General features: G+C 42.0%; 1 protein-coding gene across 3 annotated transcripts in view; it reads right to left on the reverse strand.

The window, feature by feature from the left end:
* Positions 1-20,547, reverse strand: part of CEP85L (centrosomal protein 85 like) — a 151,443-nt gene that overhangs the window by 114,087 nt on the left and 16,809 nt on the right. The window contains exon 1 of one of the 3 annotated variants that reach the window (XM_065630891.1): positions 4,523-4,808. The exons of 1 other annotated variant lie outside the window; for it this stretch is intronic. In XM_065630891.1, coding sequence (XP_065486963.1) covers positions 4,523-4,571 — 49 coding nt within the window. In that variant the 5' untranslated portion in view covers positions 4,572-4,808. Of the gene's footprint in view, positions 1-4,522; positions 4,811-20,547 lie in introns of those variants that run through there. One more of the 3 variants, XM_065630893.1, reaches the window with a different exon arrangement.

The following is a 20,547-nucleotide window of genomic DNA, read 5'->3' on the forward strand; positions in this document are numbered from 1 at the left end:
GCAGATGACCACCTCTGGCTACAAACTCAGGTCACGCAAGAACTATTTGATTTAGGAGGCCTTCAGCTATTCTTACCACCATGCATCATTACTGTATTTGGCAAATTCTCCATATTTTGAAATGCATGGTTTCTTTAACAGGTGTTAAATGCCTGGCTAAAAATCTTAGCATAAATCACTTGCAACTGTAACAAGCAATATTTGGTAGACATAAATCCCAGGTGTCCTTTGGAGAAACTACAAGTGCTCTTATCCTAACTAGCACTTCCTTCATAACCACCCCCTAATGCAGACATGATGGCTCAGGCTGCTTTTTACTCCATACTTACTCTGTACAACTGTTTAAAATTAATGCATTCTTCTCAAAATCATTAAACTGATTACTACTTCCTTTAATTACAATTTTAAAAGCACAGAATTACTGAAACCACAAGACTATATTCAGTCAGTAAATGTTTAACATATAGTTAACATACAGAAGATTAGAACAATTGCCAACCCCTAAAACCAACAATATAATACGACTTTACATCTATCACTCTTTTCTTGCTAAGCCATTAAGACATTCATGTTTTGTACTTATTGTGTGAATGGATGCTATGTCCATAAGAGTGAATTGCCTGGAAGAAAAAAAAAAAAAAGGCATTGTTTTTGAAGGGAAGCGAGTAACTCCTGTTTACCAGCACTCAAACATAGAGTGTCATTTCACGTCACTGGGATCTGTGAAATATAGCAAAGGCCATTCTAGCAGCCAGTCTCGCAGCTCGAATATTACATTTTTAAGCTCAAGTAATTCATCTTTACAGTGCACCATATACATATATATACACTTACAACCAGTAAACAATTTGAAGTCTCCCCTTGGTAACACTAACTCACTATTTATTGCCTTGCCTAACCTGCAAAGATGAACTTGCCTTCTCCAGATGTCCTGAGAGCTGTCACATCCCAGCTGCAGACCTCCAACAGCAGACCAATAAAACTTGTTACAGAAGTGAAACCACTGGATTTCTGTTCCCCCTTCACCCCAAAGGATGAAAAGAGCTTTGTCGTCCCCATCCTCCCCAGCCTGGCTGTGCTGTGAAGCTGCCTGTGAACTCCACGGGTACCCCAAGGAGGCAGCACCCCACCAGCCTTACGTGTTGTGACTTTATTGCTCCTGACACTTTGATTGTGACATCATTAAATAACCTGTCAGACCCACATGTGTCACACTTGCTGCCAACAAGGCATAAGAGAACATGGACAACTTCTGGGACTTGTCTTACAAACAAATGAAGATTGCCAGGGCTGTAGGAGCAGAGAGGTGTAGGCTACTATTTTTAAGGACTGTCAATCACATCTTTTTGAGCACCTCACTTGTAGTTTTCAGCACTTTTGTCACCTAAACAGCTATTACCAGCCAAATTTCAGTAGTGGTCAACAGTTGGTAATATTGGACAGTTGAGAGAAGCTTGACTAGAAGTGGTACTAGTCTACTGGAAGTAATAAATACTTGTTATTTCATTTTAAAGTGTGTTTGTTTCACTTTCCACAGGCATCTGTTGGACACAAATGGCCTAACTGAATGACTGCTCACCCCAAAGGAACAACACACATAGATCAACACTTTCATGATCTTAAAAGTTATTAACCAATTGTGCATTTCAAATGATGCTCTCGGTTAATAAACAAAGGGCTTGAAACCCTGCATGTCCTTCACTGCAGTTATTTAAATTCCTGCAGCATAGTGGGTGACTGCTCTCTTTACAGAGGTGTAAACTATGCTGCAAGGTTTTCATAAACAGTTAAATGTGTACAAGACTAAAGACTGTAAAGTCAATCATATACATTCCAAAAATAGCAATTTAATTTTTCAGGACAGGTACTGAGACTCAGAATTTATTTTGCATGGGCAGCAAACTTTGTCATTAAAGCCACTGTTTAAACAAGAAGCGCCCATCAAAAAAAGAAAAAAAAAAAGCAGCATGCAAATGAGACAGCACAATTTTTTTCAGAGGATACACTGCTATTGAACTGAAAAGCAAGATCGGTTTGAAAATGACAAGAGGGAATAAAACTGAAGGCCACACATTAAATACTCCCCAAGAAGTGTCCTTGCCTGTTCCATTTTCAGAAAATCAGAATTAATTTGCATATATTACTGAAAATCTGAACATTCCCCTGTGTAAATAGTTGCAGAATTCTTCAGTAGGCACCTTGCTTTTTAAGGGAACTGTAACATTTTCAAACAAAATCACACTTCTCAACACCCACCTCCATAGGTAATTGAAATAAAAGTATCAAAATAGAAAGCTTTTTGCTAATAAACACAGGTTAACAATACATATTCATCAACTGTTATGCTCCCAGACCAATATTTAACAGACATTCAGAATCCATAGCAAGTAGTTGCCATTAAAGAATTAAACATGTTTTGGCAAAAGAAAAATTCCTTCAGCCTGAAAAACAAACGCTTAAACTTCTCCTTCCTAGTAGGATGCTACTGTTCTGCAACAAAATACTTTTCTCAGGGACAGCTTCCTCTTCAAAAAAAAAAAAAAAAAAATCTAACCTGGCAATAATGTAATAGTACAGGATGTTAGTAGCCATCACCTCTTCATTAAAATATTATATCTGCATGGAGCTAATTAACTTCCTCTTCTTAAGAGCGATTACAAACACCTCAAAGACGGATGAAGGGACTACAGTGGTGGAAATTATAATACACAGATCTTATCTCAAGGTTAAACCTTCATCCACTTGCTTTCTAATTAACCACCACCTTTTGTTAGTCTATCTTATCTCAAATTAGAGATTTTTCTACAAGTTTGACTACTTTACACTTCTGCTGCTTACAGATTTATGTACCTTTTGAACTTCACCCTGAGTATTGAAAGGACAGAGGGGATGGGCGGGGCAGAAAAAGCAATGCACAAAATCAGTTCAAGACAATTCTGACAAAAAAGCAAAACATAGATCCAGATACTGATGGATCAGAATTGCTGACAAATTTAACACGGCACTAAAATACTTTATTTGACCCCAAACAAAAAGGATGCCACAGTAATGAATGGCACAACCCCCAAGTCTCCTGTAACGAATATAAAAATTAACAGTCAACAATCTCTGTAATGGTCTAAAGTTACTGCCAGTGTGCCCTTGTGATACAACTAACATTCCTGCCCCAAACACAAATAACCCTGCACTCTCCATGAAATGAACTGTAATCTCTACACCTAGTGCTCCAAATGTCCAGTATCTTTGCAAGCTGTAGCACAAAGATAACATAACTCCATTAAAAAAAAAAAAAAACAAAACACACAACACTTCAACAAGGCAAATGTGTTACACAGAGAAATTAATAACAGTACAGAAAAAAGGAACAATGTCTTCTTTCACATAATAGGGACTGAACATTGCACTACTTGCAGAGATTGAGGCAGCTGCTGAGAACGTCTTAGCAGCTCTTGTATGTTCAAGAAAAACCCTGTCAGTCGAAAGCAAAACAATTCTGCTATTTAAATATGCCAACTAACTGCGTACATATGCAGTCATATTTAGCAACCCCAAAATTAAAACACGAATCCAGATTTCTGAAGCAAAAAAATTATTCCAACACTTGTAGAAGCAGAGGCAAACCACAGGACTTCCACAGCGATCAGCAAGTCAAAATATCATAAAATATCTGCAGGAACTCTGCCAGAGTAAAGCAGGTGATATAGGTGGCAATATTTTCAAATCCTGAAAAAGACATCCAAGAGAGTCGGCACCTATTCTTACCTGCCCAGAAGGAATGCTTGCGTGTCTCTGCGATCAGCTCACCTATTTTCCTGTGCCAGCCTCCACGGCTGAAAGTTAGCCTGTCACTTACGGATAGGATGTCTCCCCGGTAACAACCTAACCCCAAGTGTAAAATGTCAACGTATCCCTTCCAACCTGCAGGAACTAGGCTATAATTAATCTAGAGACACAAAAGTGCTGCAAAAGAGGAAAAAAAAATAGGACTCGACCGATTTGTTGCAGTCTAAATTTAAAACGAAAAACGTAAAGGGAAACAAGCTTCCAGCTTCTGCCTAAGGGTATACTAACAAAACGAACGGGGGGGGGAGGAAGCCTAAAACAAGGAAACAGATTATGTAGGTTAAGCTCAGCTTTTATCATCCGCTGCAAGGGCCAGCTAAGTAAACACCGAGCCCCCCGGCCAGCCGGCCGCACGCCGCCTCCCCGGCCCGGTCGGAGCCCAGGCGGCGGCGCCGGGCCGGCCCCCGATCCCTCTCCGGGAGGCCCCGCCGCCACGTCCCCCCTCACGGAGCCGGGCGGAGGCGGCGGTAACGCTTCCCGCCCGCGCCGGGGACGAAGCTGCTTCCTCAGGCATTTCTATGCGGAGCCGGGAGCGAGCCGAGCCGGGCCGGGCCGGGGGAGGGGAAGCGCCGCGGCCCGGCTGCCCCGCCGCCGCTGCCCCACCGCGGCCGGGCCCCGGTGCCCGCCCCCAACCCCTTCCCTTCCCGCCGGGACGCGCAGGGGCCGCGGGGCTCCTTACCCGTCTTGTAGCCGCGCAAGCCGAGCTGGGGGTGCAGCCCGCCCCACATGGTGCTGCGCCGGGCCGGGGGAGCCGCCGCTCTCCGGCAGCGGCCGCGCGGAGCTGCGCGCTGCCCGGCAGCCCCGGCGGGTTAGCGCGGCCCGGATGGCCGGCGGAGGCGGCCGCTCCCGATGCCGGCGGAGGTTAGCGGGGGGCTGCTGCCTGCCCCAGGGGCACCGCAGCCATGGTGCGGGGCCGCGAAGGGCGGTGGAACCTCGCCACCCTCTCGCGGGAGACAAAACTTGCTTTATTGCGCTGCTGCTGCCGCCACCGCCTGCGTCTCCGGCGCTGGGAGCGGGGCGGAGACAGGGGCGGGAGCGCCGCGGTGCTGCCGCTGCCGCTGCTCGGGGGACGAGCCGCTTACATAACCCGGCCCACGGGGAGGGGGCGCAAGGCGAGCGGCCGCGGGGGCCCGGGGGCGAGTGTGCCCGGGCCGGCCCCCGGGCGGCAGCCCCGGGGTGCCCGGAGAGGCGGCCCCCGCGCCCCGCTCAGGCCCCGCCGGGACCGCAGAGCTGGTTTGGGCGCTCCCGGTGGCTTTGGCTTTAGACACGTACCGCTCCGCCTGCCCCCGGGGCTGCCCGGCCGGGAACCGCGACCCGCGCCCGGCGCGTCCCGCCCGCCTGACCGGGGCCAGTTAGCGACGGCGGGTAACAGTCACCCGGGAAAACAGTTAACTGAAAGCACTTAATTTGGTATAAAGATAATTGGTAAAGAAAAGTGAAATGCCTTGCTCCAGAATTACAGCATGTGAAGTGCCCGGGGCTGGTATGCGCAGACTTAGTAGAGGTTATAATAAAATCACAGTCGTCCTGTACTTTCATGTTTTAGTAAGAAAATTAAGTGGAAAGAAATAAGAATCGTAATTTCATTTGAACGATTGGTTTCACCAGAAGATCCTCAGTATGATCCTAAATTTAATCCACAGGACTGGAAACAAACTGCTCCTCTCAGCAATAACTCAAACCCAGTATGAGACATTCCCCCTTCATCTCCAGAGCTGCTTTGGGTCTGCTCCAAATACTTAGATAATTCTGCAATAGCAGCTTTCGTGTTGCTGTTGTTTGCAACTGCAGCCCAGTGGTCCCCATTGCAAACTGCCTTCTGAACACGTGTACCCTGACTTGATCAGCAATGCACATTGTCAGACAAAAACATAAAGAGACAATACTTGGACAGCTTCTAACTTCAATGTAAACATCCCAAAATTACAAACCACACCACCACGAAAATAAGAAAAGCAAGGCCTTAGACAGCACTGCATAGTTACGATGGATGTGATAGCCTAGGGAGGTGAGGTGAAACAGGAGCCATTCGGTATTCGTGTGGAACCGTTCACAATCAATAAATAAAATCTGTGTTCAAACACTTCCTGCTGACCCGATGCATTTTTAATTAGTAGCTCATGATCACAGACTAGCTTTTATCTCTTTAGAAAGTTATATGTTATATGTCAGCACAAGTCATATTTTATTTATGCCTAGCTAGGTATTCATAATGTACTCAGTAAAAAAGAGGCCTGAGAAGTACTGGCATGAGCATGTAGAAATGCTGCATGTTGTTATTTGTCCTCTTTCTTATTTGTATAAAGCCCTTATCTACTCACCGAAGACCTGACATGACACGCATTCCCCACCAGCTTGTTTCAACTATGGAGTGTAACTGTCACTAGGTGTTTTGTAGGTACAGTTGTAGAAACGTAGGCTTTAAAAAGTTAGTAAATGCTGAATAAAATCCTCAAATACTAAAACTCCAGGAGAACCTGTCAAAACCTTCAGACTGTTGCTAGAGGTTCCTCTGAATGATAATAAGTTGGAAACATTTTCAACCACAAATACTGGCTTACAGTAGAAGACCAATGCAGGAAAATAAATCACAGAATCACAGAATGGTTGGGGTTGGAAAGGACCTCTGGAGATCATCCAGTCCAACCCACCTGCTAAAGCAGGTTCACCCAGAGCAGATCACATAGGAATGTGTCCAGCCGGATCTTGAATGTCTCCAGAGAAGGAGACTCCACAACCTCCCTGGGCAGCCTGTTCCAGTGTTCTGGCACCCTCAAAGTAAATACATCTTTCCTCATATTCAGATGGAACCTCCTGTGCTTCAGTCTGTGGCCGTTGTCCCTCATTCTGTCTTTGGGCACCACTGAAAGGAGTCTGGTCCCATCCTCTTTGACACCCACTCTTGAGATATTTATAAACGTTGATGAGATCCCCTCTCAGCTTCTCTTCTCCAGGCTGAACAGACCCAGCTCTCTCAGTCTCTCCTCTTAAGAAAGGTGCTCTAGTTAGTAACAGACCAGTGAAATTGTCCAGCCTTTTAACCCTGAAGCCAACATCAATATTGAAGCATGTTATGAGAGCATTGTAGGTAAACATGAATATAAGAAAGAAGAGAAGCTAAAGTATCTTGCAAAACACTCGAGACCAAGAAACCTGTAAACATCTTTGTTCAAGACCTCTTTAAAGGACTTGTCTGCATGTAACATTTGTTGCATGCTATTTTATTGGATAAGGATGTGTACTTAGCATATTTACACAAGGACCCAGTGAGCTGTGAGGAAGCTGAATATCAAGAAGTGGAAGGCATGTAGCAGCAGGCGAGAAGAAAAATGACCGCATTGCTGCTGAGCTCTGGTGTTTGTGATGCTGTCCTGTAATGCAGCTGCAAGAATGCAGAGGCATATCATGACCCCAGGAAGCTGCATCCGTGGAAAAGGTGTGGTAACACTTCATCCCTCTCCTAATAAATGCCACTGCCGTGTTTTTATGTACCTTAGTATCTCCATTCATGGAAACTTTACAGTTTCCTATGTATCTCCTGCCTACTCATGAACAATACCACAGAGGGAACAAAAAACCAAAAAAAATAAAACACAGATTAAAAACTCCCAAGATGAGGGTGGCAGAACCCAGCCACGTAGCCTGGCTGAGTCAACTCCAATAACGCTGCTGGCGGGGGAGGTTGACTCAGCAACGCCGTGTCTTTCAAGGTGTCCCCGCTGCGGCATCTGTGCTTTGACAGTGCTACCGCTCAGAGCAGAAAGAAAAAAAATGTGCTTAAATTTAAGCAGTCAGATAACAGAAACTGACACACATTTTGTCTGGATTTTAAATTATATTTATAGATATTTAATGTAACTAGTAAAGCTCTTTCACTATGAATAGCCTCAGCGCAGGTGTCTGGAAAAGGGGTAAAACTGAAGCAAGTAGTTTTACTCTATAAAGAAATTTTGCTTGTTAATGCTTTATTCACTTTCCAGCAATGTTTTACATCTGCAGTCTGCTTATGTACACAGTTCTAGATCAGGAGCAGTATTTGCTTTAGCTTTTCAAAAACATCTTGAAAAAGTGTGCTAACTGGCTTGGACCTCCTGCCAAGGTGAGTTTGTGCTATTTAATAAGCAAGTTCCTACTCTCACATGGATCTGAACTTGCAATGCAGCGGCCCTGAGGACATCCCAAGCTTCTCTCCTTAACAAGGCTCTGTTGTCCCACCTATGAGGCCCAGCCGTGCCCAGGTGGTGGGTAGGACTGGCTCTGGACCGTTCTATGTGCATTTGTCTCTCTGCACCTCACGGAGCCCAGCTACACTACCATGACGTGCATTAGCTTATCGCTTCTAACATCTCTTGGGTTGGCAAGAATTAGTAGCGAGGCAATCTGTGTTCCAGTTCTGTCCCGCTCCAGAGGGGTCTCGATGCTGGGAAATGGCAGCGTGGTAGGAGAGAAAGCTCAGGTAACCTTACACGTGAATCAACGCTAAGTGGAAACAGCCTGCGTCCTGGCTAATTATTGTGAAATGTGATGCTCCGGACAATGAATGGACTCAAGTTCTTATTGACTGAAAAGCCTTCTCCCCACCTCTTTCTTCTGACACAAACTGCACCCTCTTGGCAGGATCAACAAAGAAAAATAACAATAGAAAGTAACAGCTTAAGCATTGGTACTAGGCAGATGCTGTCTCATTAAGGTCAATTGCAGCACATCTTATCCAAGGACTTGTGATCTATTCCCAGGATGAGAAATCACATCTTTTTTTTTTTTTTTTTTCTCTGAGTGAAAACATAATGCTCTAAATGGAATTAGGCTGAAGCATAACCTCTGAAAGCAGCATTTTTCTTTGATTAAAGCCAGAAATATGTTCAATATTTTTTTTTCTACACACTTGCTTTCAAATTTAATAGAATTAAAAGATTATTAAAAAACCCCAAATGCTGAATAGCTAAACATTATTCCAAGAGAATGCAGACTATTTCCCCTATCTAATTAAGACATCAAGTATATGTGTATTCTATCAAAAAGCAACAGCAGCATTTCTGCAAGCGCATCTATATTGTAAATGACTTTGAAATTAAAATCACAAATTTTCTATTATTAAGTTGCTTCACTAAGTACAGAAATCCTTTTCCTCCACCCACAACTTTTTCAGTTGAACACTGTGTCCTAGCAAAGTCTGAACAGCCTTTAAGAAACCTTAGAGCAATGCCTTCCGTTTTTCAAAAAATAACTATGTATGTCACAAAGCAAGATGTTAAACTCTGTTGGGTGGCACTATAATTAAGAACAGATTAGCTTACCTAATAAACTGCTTGCCTGCTGGTAGTGGCTTGTTGGCCTACAAAAGACTGAAATGTTCCACTAAAAGTACATTTTGTGCACTGCACCACAGTAACAATAAACTGTGTCGCCTAATATCTGCAAAGCAGGCATCATGAAATAACACTGTTTATACAATGTTTTTATTTTTGCCCTTTCTACAAGGAAATGTGAGTTCATGTCTTCCACAAAAGAACACAAATCGATATCAATTTGAGTATGCTTTGCACAGTGCTTTCAGTAACAGCTTATACCATGAGAGAGAATAAAACCATGCAGCTTATTGTTACCATAGCTATGGTTTATTACCAGCCTCCTGAAATTTCAGGTTCTTCTTCAGAATCAGATTTTCACCTGAGAAATTATTTGCATCGTTGCTCGAATAGTCAGAGATTTACATGGTTCATTACTGGTGGGTGGGTCAAGCACTTTTTTAATGTGTCATATGATTTTAAAATAAGTCTAAGAGAGTTAAATCAGCTCTGTGTCATCAACTCTGACACTGCAGGAAGAAGAACACATGCAGGTGGTGGGATCCAGTGGCATGTAACCAGTAGCTTGTGAAGATAATCAAGAATTTCCCAGGTGTGTTTCTCTCAAAGGGAAAATTTTGAGTTCTACTATTCTACCTTCCCTTATCTCCATTCTGTCCTCTCCCGCAGGCAGTGTGAAAGAAGGGGAAATACAAATGGTTTGGGTGGGATGGAGAGAAGAGGTAAAACCCAACAAGCCACAGACAGGTAGCCTTCTTCTCCCAGGCATCCAGAGTTGGCTCCTAACATGTTTAAGACCCAGACTGCCTGTACTGGACCAGCGAGGCTCTTGCCCTAGCCCCCGTGGGACTCACCAACATATTTACCTTCCTTTCAGGACATAACACTTGAACAAAAATATTTTTAAAAAATTGTTTCTCCTACTCACATTGCATGACTCTTTTGCAGTCTCTCCAGTTCTCTTCTTGAGCCCACTCAAGTCACTTCACTTTCTGTGAACACACTGTCTCATTTTAGGAGCATCCCATCCTTTTTTTTTTTTTTTTTTTCCAGTAGGTCTAAGACAAAAACAGATAGCAAGCTGTAAGGACTGAGACCTCTTGGTGATATTCTACATCTATTATGATGATGAAACATTTGATGAAGGCCATATTTGGGATCTGTTGCAGTCTAGACGCTTCTTTGTAATAATTAATACAAAATGATAATTTGTTGCTCAATAGTGTTATTTGCTATTCATCAGAGAGAAACACCAGCAAAATGAAGAAATGAAGGCATAACTGTGCTACCAGTCATTTAGACCAGGCAGGCACAATCCAGTTTCAAAATGGCTATACCAAAACGCCTTCAGTTTGGGATTATCAAAATACTGAAAAGAAGCCTCAGCAGCGCTGTGGTTTGGGGTTTTGATTCAGCTGTCACTGGCAATGCTTGAGTTTTTATAGTTGACATTTTACTTCAAGACACTCATGTTTGACTTTCCGTTACACACAGATAAATGAGTGCAGAAGGATAAAGCATTGGATGATATTACTATAGGATAATTTGCAGATTTTTAAAGTTTCTTTATGTAGGTTAAACTCCACCTCGGATGTGAAGTAACTGCCACATTAGGAGCACAAAACAGCATTTAGCCTGACTTGTTTAAAACCTACCTGCTTTAAAGGTTAATCAAAAAGCACATCCCCTTGTGCATTAAAACAAAGGATCCAACCACGCAGTGAGAGTCCCTGCTCCATCTCTGCCTTGGCACGAAAAGGAATAAATCCCATTTTCCTTTTGCAACAAACATCACTGCCAAATTCTATAACTTCTGAGAAATACAGAATTTAAAACTACAAGTGATCGTATACAGGAAGGCCAAACACACTAGAGTGCAGCCAGCCAGCAATGCAACGTTGTGTGAATACTTGGAAATGGAAATTTCTTCCAAATGGCCATCATTATCTGCTTATAGCCTGAAATACGCAGTTTGTTTACTCCAAGTCAGAAATATGACCTATGAACATCACCAGTCAGAAAATTATCTGGTCACTTGTGTTTGAGCCAAACCCAGTACTGCTGCAAAGGGATGAAATTTCAGTAAAGTCAATGGAGTTTTGCCAGCGCTCAGTTTAGTCAGCTCAGTGCTGTCATATGCCCATATGTAAAAGTTGGACGGAAAAATTTATTTCATGCTTTAACTATAAATACAATTATCTTCTTGAAGCTCCCTGCCCCATTTTTAACTCCATTGACTTTTATTCTACAAAAATTGCGGACATTGATTCGACAATAATTCACTACTATATACTATAATAATGTGTCAGTATATACTTTGTTTTCTCTCAGCAGAGAGAGGTTCATGCCTGCAGTGAAAGGTTCATGCCTGCAATGACTGGGTATCCTATGCTGGTAGAATAAAATCTAGTTTAAAAGGACACTTTTAGACCCCCTCCTGGACACCCCCTGCCAATGTCTCTGAACCAGCCCACTCCCTGTCTAATGAGGGCTGGCAGCTGTCAGTCACAGCACTGCTGGGAACTTCCCAGTGCATGGGACAGGCAGCCTAGAAAACACTCTCTGGTTTCGTTATGCCTGAGACTGCAAAGCACAGTTTGTTTATATCCTATGCTTCATATCCTTCAGTCTTTTTAATAACATTCTCACGTTAAAGTGATTATTAGCACACACTTTTTTAGAGAAACCCAGTTCACCAAAAAAAGGTGGAAAATGCCTGAAATGCCAAAGGTGGCTGTACAAGCCTGTATTGACCACAGTGCCCATCAGATTTGTTTCACAGGACCTCAGGGTTAGTGTATGACATACGTATGAATCCACCACAGTATCCTTAGACTGTTTTGCTTTTGACTTAAAATTAACACAGACAAGAGTGTTTATTAAAAGTAACTTGGCAACTTGGGCTTGGCTGTACGATCATTCTCTGGTATTCTACTTTTACCACATTGCTTGAGTGACCGAGTTGATCTGGGAGGCATTTTAGTAAACATGCAACCTGATCTTTGGTCACAGAGAAAACAACAAGAAATTGAGCTTCTAAGTGAGCATGTAACTTTAAAGGTACCTAAATAAAAGAAGCATGGAAGTATTGCTGCTTGAATTGTTATGGGCTGTCCCACTAATTTAGGAATCCCGTGACTTAAGAATTGCATATCATGTAGTGCACCAGTGCACCATCTGAATACCTCAAAGATCTGGTTAAATCAATTAAAATTAAATTGAAGAATCATAATTCCAATTTTCTGGTTAACACAGGACAGTATCGTACCAATATGCTCTATACTTTGACCGTTTAGTTCTCAGCATTACTGTCTTCTGAGCCAAGCATCAGACCGTCCATCCAGAACATGGGAACGTTGCCCCGAGCTTCTGAAGGAAGACAGATTGCCATCTATTCACAAGGTAAAAGTAGCTCGAACCACCCAAACAAAATGCATTAGTGGGAAGAGATGAATAGCTTATCTAGAAGTTTGGAACTGGCCGCATCCTTACAAAACAACATTATGTATATGCTCCCAATGTGAAAATTACAAAAAGCAAAAAATATACTGAATCAGGACATGGCAGTCAGTGCAGGAAGCTAAAATGGACAGCAACATATATGCATTAAGCATGTGCAAGAAGTAGTCACACACAATACTCCCATCTGCAAACTACTCCAGCGAATGCTCCGTGAAGTCAGTTCATTCATGGAAGTCCTTGCTCAAAGACACCACTGAGCTTAGATTACGAGACTTTCACGCTGCTGGCCCTGCTGGAACGTGTCGCCAGCAGCCACCACGACAAGGTCTTTACTTAGCACAGCCACAGCGGCTAAAAGATAGAACAGAAAAATGAGAAAGAAATGAAAAGGAAGCAGACAGCTGTAATAAAGTATCTTTAAATACGTGCAAGTACTACTTGTCTTTCACTTCTACATTTGAAGATAATTGCTGCAAGGATATGGTCACAAAATTTGGATTAAATATACAAGTAAACCATGTATTTTGCTTTGTTTTAAGGGTAGAACTCAAGAACTCATTTAAAAAATGATAAATTGGATCACATATTCCAAAAACATGTTTGTTGCATTTATGTTACTGGTTTCAGATGTTACTGATATGCCAGTACACATAATTTTAAAGCATAAATCTGTGACCTCTGAAAGTTGACTCTAACAGACCTCTAAAGTAATCTTAAAGATCTAAAAGCCTAGAAGCATCTAACAAATTCTAAAAGCACAACATAATCAAACAGTAATACCTACTCAATGCTATATATCCTTGAACTTATATATTTCAGTTTAAGCAAACCAGTCTCCCTTGCACAGAGGTAGGAAAACAAAGCTGTGTAAAACAAACTACCAACCATTTTACTTGAGCCTATATTTAGCATTTGCTGCATTGCACTTTAATTTCTGAAAGTACCTCTGCAGAAGCATCAAAAATCACTAGAAAAGAAGTTGTTGGGTTTTTTCGTAATGTCATCATGAGGCACATTGAATGTTCAGAAAAAAGCTTCACCTTGCAAGATTTCCGCATCAGTTCTGAAGCACAAAAAAGTTTTAAAATCTTGATGAATTACCAACATTTTGTTTCCCTCAGATAACCCTCTTGAAGCTCACCATCACAAACAGAACATAACCTATTGCAAATTCAGATTTGGATGAAAATAGATGAAAATAAAATATTGGCAGATTAGTTCCTTCTTTTTAAAAAAGCAGATAAGTCAGTAAATACAGTAACTTCCATTGGGCTAGCAAGTCAATTTGTGAGCCAAGGTCGATCAAATATATCCAACTTCAAGTTTGAGAAACTCCGAATTGTTTCCTCATCAAATGAAGTCCCTAACTTCCTCTCACTGTGTTTTTTAGCATATTTTTTCATGTGATTTTCAAATATAATTTTACAGCAAGTATATATAGGTAGTCAAACTGGTAAGAGTCTAGTTTGCTAAAGACTCTTTCACTTAAAATACAAGCAAGCAATGACTGAAATAGACTTTTCTTGCAGAGTCCTGATCAACCATATCTACAGCTGCAAGGATTTCCCACAGAAATCTTTTTCCTCTCCCAAGTAGCGAGTGCAATGTAGGGTTTTACTGCCCCTGGACCTCTGCCACTTCAGACATTTGCACAGCACACGGCACAGGGTGCATGCAGCAGGTCCTCCCTGCCTGATGGCAATTCCCTACAGAGCAGCACACGACGGACTTGCAAGCTCCTTGATGCGCTGTGGTTGGACTTACCAAAAAAAAGGAAAAAGGGCAGAGATGAGTTATTAGTTTGGTGCAGAAGAGGACAAGGGCTCGGGGTCCCTGTGGCTCTGTTCTGCAGGGAAACTCTGCTTGATGCACCTCCAGGGTCCCCAAGCCCACTTGCAAAGGCTTGAAAAGTAATTTGACTGACTGGACCTCAGTACTGACTCTGATGACTGTATGCAGGATGAACAAACACATTAGGACCACAGAAGAGGTTATCCAATTAGTTGTGCAACTTAATCACACAGTTTACCCTCTCAGAAGACCACATTTTTGAAGGAACTTGGGGCCAGGATTTCCCAAGCCCTCATTCTCCATATGGTGAGCTCTTAGCAAAATCCGCCTGAGAGAGAGTGGGACGGTTTGGCACAGAACCAAGAGACAGAATTCTGAATGTGCTCTTCCCCCACCCACCCTCATCACCTCTATTTTCAAGTACGAAACTAGCTCCATATAAGTTCCTCAGATTTGACAGTTGGTCACAGTTACAAATTTAACAGATGAGTGTCAGACTGGGCTTACTGCTCAGCAGAGAACAGACAGAGACTTGCCCCTGTAAACATGTCACCATGTCATGCTGCAGCACTTGCTGGGTGGGAGATGAGCATGATGCAGGTCGGCTCCCACTCTGTACACATCACACTTCATCTTTGATTCAGGCACTGCCAACCGCTTCTGTCCTGCTCAACTACTGCAAATGAGTAGGCAGCTCATTTGGTGGGTTGCCGCTATCTGCAGAAGTAACTGGCAAATACATCATAAGAGGGATTCATGATGATAATACGTGTGTGTGTGTGGTGAGGCTTTCAAAGAGAAGGTGTAAAACATCTGTCCCTCCAGGCCTCCACGGCATACAGCCCCTCCTCAAAACCTTTCGCTCTTATTCTGACTTGCACTTATCGCTTCCAAACCAGCGGGAGTGAGTCCCGTTGTGGTCATTTCAAAGATGGGCGCACGACAACCCACCATAGAGTTGAGGAGGGAGTTCAGGGCTCTCCAGTTCTAATGCTTCCCTGTTAGACAATGCTAAATGTACTTACTACCCATAGAATTGTGTATTCATAGCTTGGCAAGCTGAGGTTTTGCTAGAAATTGATTTTGTTGTAACAGTGATATCATTATTACTAACCAGTTTCAAGTCTACTATTTAAATTAATTACCTTTAAAAATACACAGGGTGAATGCAAACAGTCCAATTAATTCTATGCTGTGCATAGCTATTAGAAAAAATGACATAATATAGATAAAATTGTAAATGAATGTTGTTTACATAATACTATTAAATACTATTTTCTGAACACTTTAATACTTCATAGCTGGCTAACAGAGAAAGAACGAGTATACTAGAAAAGAGATTTTTATTAAAGACAGCTTTGATTTTTCAAACACCACATGTTTTTCTGTCTGGCAGAGTATCAGCTTGCAGGTGAAAACTGTTTTCTCTTGGAAAGAAGAGGTGAGTATAGGATGTACCCAAAAAAAGACAATTATTCTTGGCTGACCTAAGCAGAAGTATTGATTTATATCTCTGAATGGAGTTTCTTAATACAGCAGGTAAGTTTTCAGTAGCTATACAGATGGGTTGTTTTCTGTTGTGGATTAGTTTGTTGTTTTGTTTTATTCTTCCCATCTCCCCAAAAAGAAAGGCAGTTGAAATTAGCAGCCAGTTCATAACAGATTTCGGACCCTTAACAGATGGTAATGAAGAGAGTAATGGGCAGTATAGTAAAGAGGGTGATTTTCCACATCTAAGTGATAGGAATGATGGGAATTAAGAAGACAATTCTGAAATAACATTAACTTCCAGACCACAATTGAAGCATAGTTAGCTTTTCAGAAATAAGAAACAGGCTCCTGGTAGGAGGCCCTGAATTTTTATTTGCCTCTCCAACAGCACAAAGTGTGTCATCAGCTCTCACTAAATAGCAACAGTCAAATACAATGTTCTGGATGCTACAAAGAAACTTACATCTGTACTATCAAATAATGCCTTTTTAGAATTTTGTCAGTATCAGCTTCTAGAGTTTTCTCAAAAACTCTTTGGTTCAGAAAGTGTGGACACTTCTTTGATATAAGTTTTAGGGAGACAAATAAATAGAGCAATGAGTCTTTCTTTTCTTGCTTTCATGCAGTCAGGGCAGTCAGAACTGAAATTCATCTTGGGGGCAAATTCTGTTCCAAATTAAGCTGATGACTGATTTGCTAAACTCACACAGGGTCAAAACATCACAAGATTTGCATTTATATCATGTTGTGTCTTCATCCAAAGTGCTTCAGAAGGCAGTAAAAAAACCAAAGGTTATTCGTCCCCTCCATAAGAATGTAGTGGCATTCAGAAAGGGAATAAAAAACAGAATGAAAGAATGAGAAAGAAAGAGAAAGAAAGAGACAGAAATAAAAGAAGGGGGAGAGAATGAGAAATGAGAGACAAAGAAGCAGAGACCTAGAAAGCGAAAGAAAAAAGGAAGAGAAGTGAAGAAAAAGATAATGAAGGAAAAAGTGGAAGCAAGGAAGGAAGGAAATACAGTTTTGGAGAGACAATTTATTTGTCTTGGAGAGGGGGACAGGGAAGTTTGGAGGGCAGCATTGCATTGATTCCTCTTCAGAATAAGTTATAAAATTTGACACGCACATAAATCACATACAGATAACTGTAAGCAAAATCCGCCTGGAGCCCCCACTAATCAGCAGACTGTAAAGCTTCCAGAAGGCTCAGCTGTTCCTGTCCTTCCAAGCACATCCTCGCTCAATGCTTTGCAGTTTGCTTACAAGCTGAGTTCTTTTTTGTCACAGTAAACAGACAAAGAGAAATTCAAACCAAACAGCCGAGCCTGCTCGTTGGCTATACGTAGAGGCTTCTAAGAAAGAGGGAAAACAATCCCAGCTAGCCTGAAAGCAAAAGGACATTGCTGAAAGACAATGATTTCCCTCCCCCAGCTTGCATTGTACTTAGCCTTCCTTGTATCCAGATCATTGTTAAATGAGAGAAAGATACAATAAAAAGCCACGGGGGAAAAAAAAAGAAAGTAATGGACATATTTCCTTCTGGGCATTAATATAATCAATGAAACAGCTACTTCAGTTACTTTGTTCGTGATCTGTCCTTGTTTCCATTAGGAAGCCACTTCCAGAGGTTTGCAATTCCACTTACAGAGTCCCCCTTCACAGTAAAACAGTGTTCAAGCACAATTATGTGTTTCCAAGTGGCAAGATAGTACCATATGTTAACATTTTCCTTCCAAAGACCTGGATACCACAAGTGAAAATTGTGCCTTGTCTCCCTGCATGCTTATATATGTCTTAATTAACTGATCACAGCAATAATCTCAGCTGAAATGATTCTCAGTAAAAGGGTAGGAGGGAGCTGCTTTTGCAGAGCTGGATGAAGCTTTTCACTGAGCTACTACCCAGGCAAGATCCAAGAAACTACCAGGGGCTTTGGCTCAGCACCTTCCTGAAGTAGAGGGGATTTGAATTTTCTGAGACTGAAAGCAGAATTCTGAAAAAAAGTCTGATACCTCCTAATGTGGCACTAACTGCATTTAGAAAAGTTCAGTCATTGTTTTTGGAGGGGATTGTCCAGGTCACTGTAGAGAAAGGGAACCACTCTAAAACTAAGAGCAGAATCTACATTCAAATTCAAATCTTTCTCACAATCTCCCAAAGTACTTTGGATCCACAATCACTTTGTAACAAGCCAAAATTATCTTGAAGAATCATTAACATTTGCCCCATTGTCTTAGCTTTATTTTTTTCCAGTGACTGAACGACTTTTCCCGTACCTTTTCTGCTTGGTGGTGGTGCTACACAGCTCGGTATCCCCATCTCTCTAGTATATTCAGCAGTACAAGAGAACTCATGTTCCTGTGCTCCAGCTGGAGGACTGTACGGAACAAAAGTTTTCCATGGTAATCCATTCAAAGTGACAAGCCCCCATTTCTTAATGTAATGAAGCAACACTGAAAGTACTGAGCAAACACTTAATAGTATTTATGGTTTAAACACATTTAAAATGAAGATCCTAAAGTGTTTTACAAGAATAAACTATGCTTCACAAACACCTCGCTGGAATTTTACAGTGTCCATCACAAAGGTTTTCCAGCTATGGATTATTTTTGGTTCAAGTTTCAACTAGGTAAACTAAGGCATTTACAGAGGCTGAGCATGTGTCCCAAAAGTACAGTCAATTAGCTTAAATTCCATTTTCTTTTTTTACAATTTAAGACATGATGTATGCATAGATCTAGAGTGAAGGTAAGATGGTCTATTCACATCATCCTATAGATGAACAGAGTCACAAATGTTTATTCAGCACAGGGCTGGCTCACTTTGGTAGACTAGTGCATATTAGCAAACTGAAAAGGAATGCAGCAGCCCATCTCCTATAAAAACCACTTGGCTATTTAAGCCTACACGGCACCAGAAATAGACTTATATCTCACAAACACCACCAAATGTCAGAGCATATCATTTATTAATTGCACGCTATATTATTTTTCAAATCAGATTTTATGTGACCCTTACTATATAAAGCTGGAGGAATATTCTCATACACTTGAAACACTTCTGCACCGAGGAATTATCCTACTTTTAAATCAGTTTACAGACTGTGCAGTGAAGGTCAAACTACAAGGCAAAAGATTCAGATTTTTGAGTCTTGCCCCTGGTTCAGATACTGACCCCAAACACATTCCCTAGTGGTTTTTTTGGGTTGGCTGGTTGGTTGGTTGGTTTGTGTGTGTGTTTTCCTTGTTTTGTTTTGGTTTTAACATTACCTTGTACTGAGACATTGCTGGCTCTGCTTTCTTTTGTCCTATAACATCTTTTATTGCTGTCCCTCACATTTCCTGCTTGCTTAAACATGACCTCTGGAATAGTCTGCTCCAAGCTGGATAAAGAAGAACAACCCCAGTACTTCCTAACGTTCACGCAGCCACTGTTCACCCAGGTGAAGATCACATGTAGTCGGGTCTGTAGTCTGCAAACCTTCCTTCAAATGCTGCCTTCTTTTGGCCAAGTACGGACCATAATCAGTTTTAGTGCCTAGACATGTAAAGATGGTTCAAGTTAAAAAAAAAAAAAAAAAAAAACAACAAAAAACCAAACCCCAAAAAACTAGCATTTGATGCAGGCAGACAATGAAGCCTTAGGATACAACCCTGTATAATAAATCTATTCCAAATTGCCAGTATGGGACATATTTTGGACTGTACGGTTTTACACAAGGAGGATGTGCTCTGATCTTTTATGCCTCCTCCTCTAGTTAAGCTAGGTTTTCACACCGACAGCAGAGCTATTGTGTGCATGACATTTACTGCTGGAAACGGATGCTGTGTCCTGGCAATGAATGGAAAATCTGAGCAGAAGCAATGAAAAGATATCTTCACAGTGTTCCTTGGTCTCTTGTTAGTCATTCAACGTAGAGGAATTCAGCACAGAGGAAACATGCTGGGTGAATGTCAGTGTTCCCAGCTCTGGCTGAAGGATGAAAAACCTTGCTAAAAAACAGAGCATGAGCACTGAGCACGACAGCCTCCAGATTTTCAGTGCACATCAATGAAACCTTCCTGACAGCAAAGTTCCCGCAACCCAGCTGGGGTTTATTTGCAAAACATACAGTTTTCCACATAAGAGAGCAAGCTGGGATGCTTTTTTTCAGGTTGTGTGGAAAAATCTAATTGCTCTGAGGGATTTGTATTTAGATGCAGCTTTGCAGCATGCAGAAAGAAGATGTAGTCAACAGACCAGAAAGTAGAGTGTCAACCTGGCCAGAAATTCCCTAGCTTTTTATAACCTCATTTGAAAATGGTGTCCATGGTGTACGGCTGGATCCCAAGGAGCCAACACAGGCTCTTTGTGCAGGCATTGCTTTGAGGCATCCACTTATTATTTCACCAGGTTTTATATCACTTACAGACTTCACCAGAAAATGTTTTTCTCGCTGTCTTAATCAGTGTCCTCCCTAGAGAGACAGCGAACCCTTTCCCAGCCGAAGCACCAGGCAACCTTTTATAAAATAATCCACAGACCACTTCGCATCCCAAATGCTGTCTGTTTGTGTGCCTGACCACTGTGTGCACAGCCGGGCACCGGGAGGGGAGCGGAGCCAACTCCAAACCCTGCCTGGCACAGGCTCCCTCGTGATCCGACAAATGCA

This window comes from Caloenas nicobarica, chromosome 3 (genome assembly GCF_036013445.1).
Source record: "Caloenas nicobarica isolate bCalNic1 chromosome 3, bCalNic1.hap1, whole genome shotgun sequence".
Classification (NCBI taxonomy): Eukaryota; Metazoa; Chordata; class Aves; order Columbiformes; family Columbidae; genus Caloenas; species Caloenas nicobarica.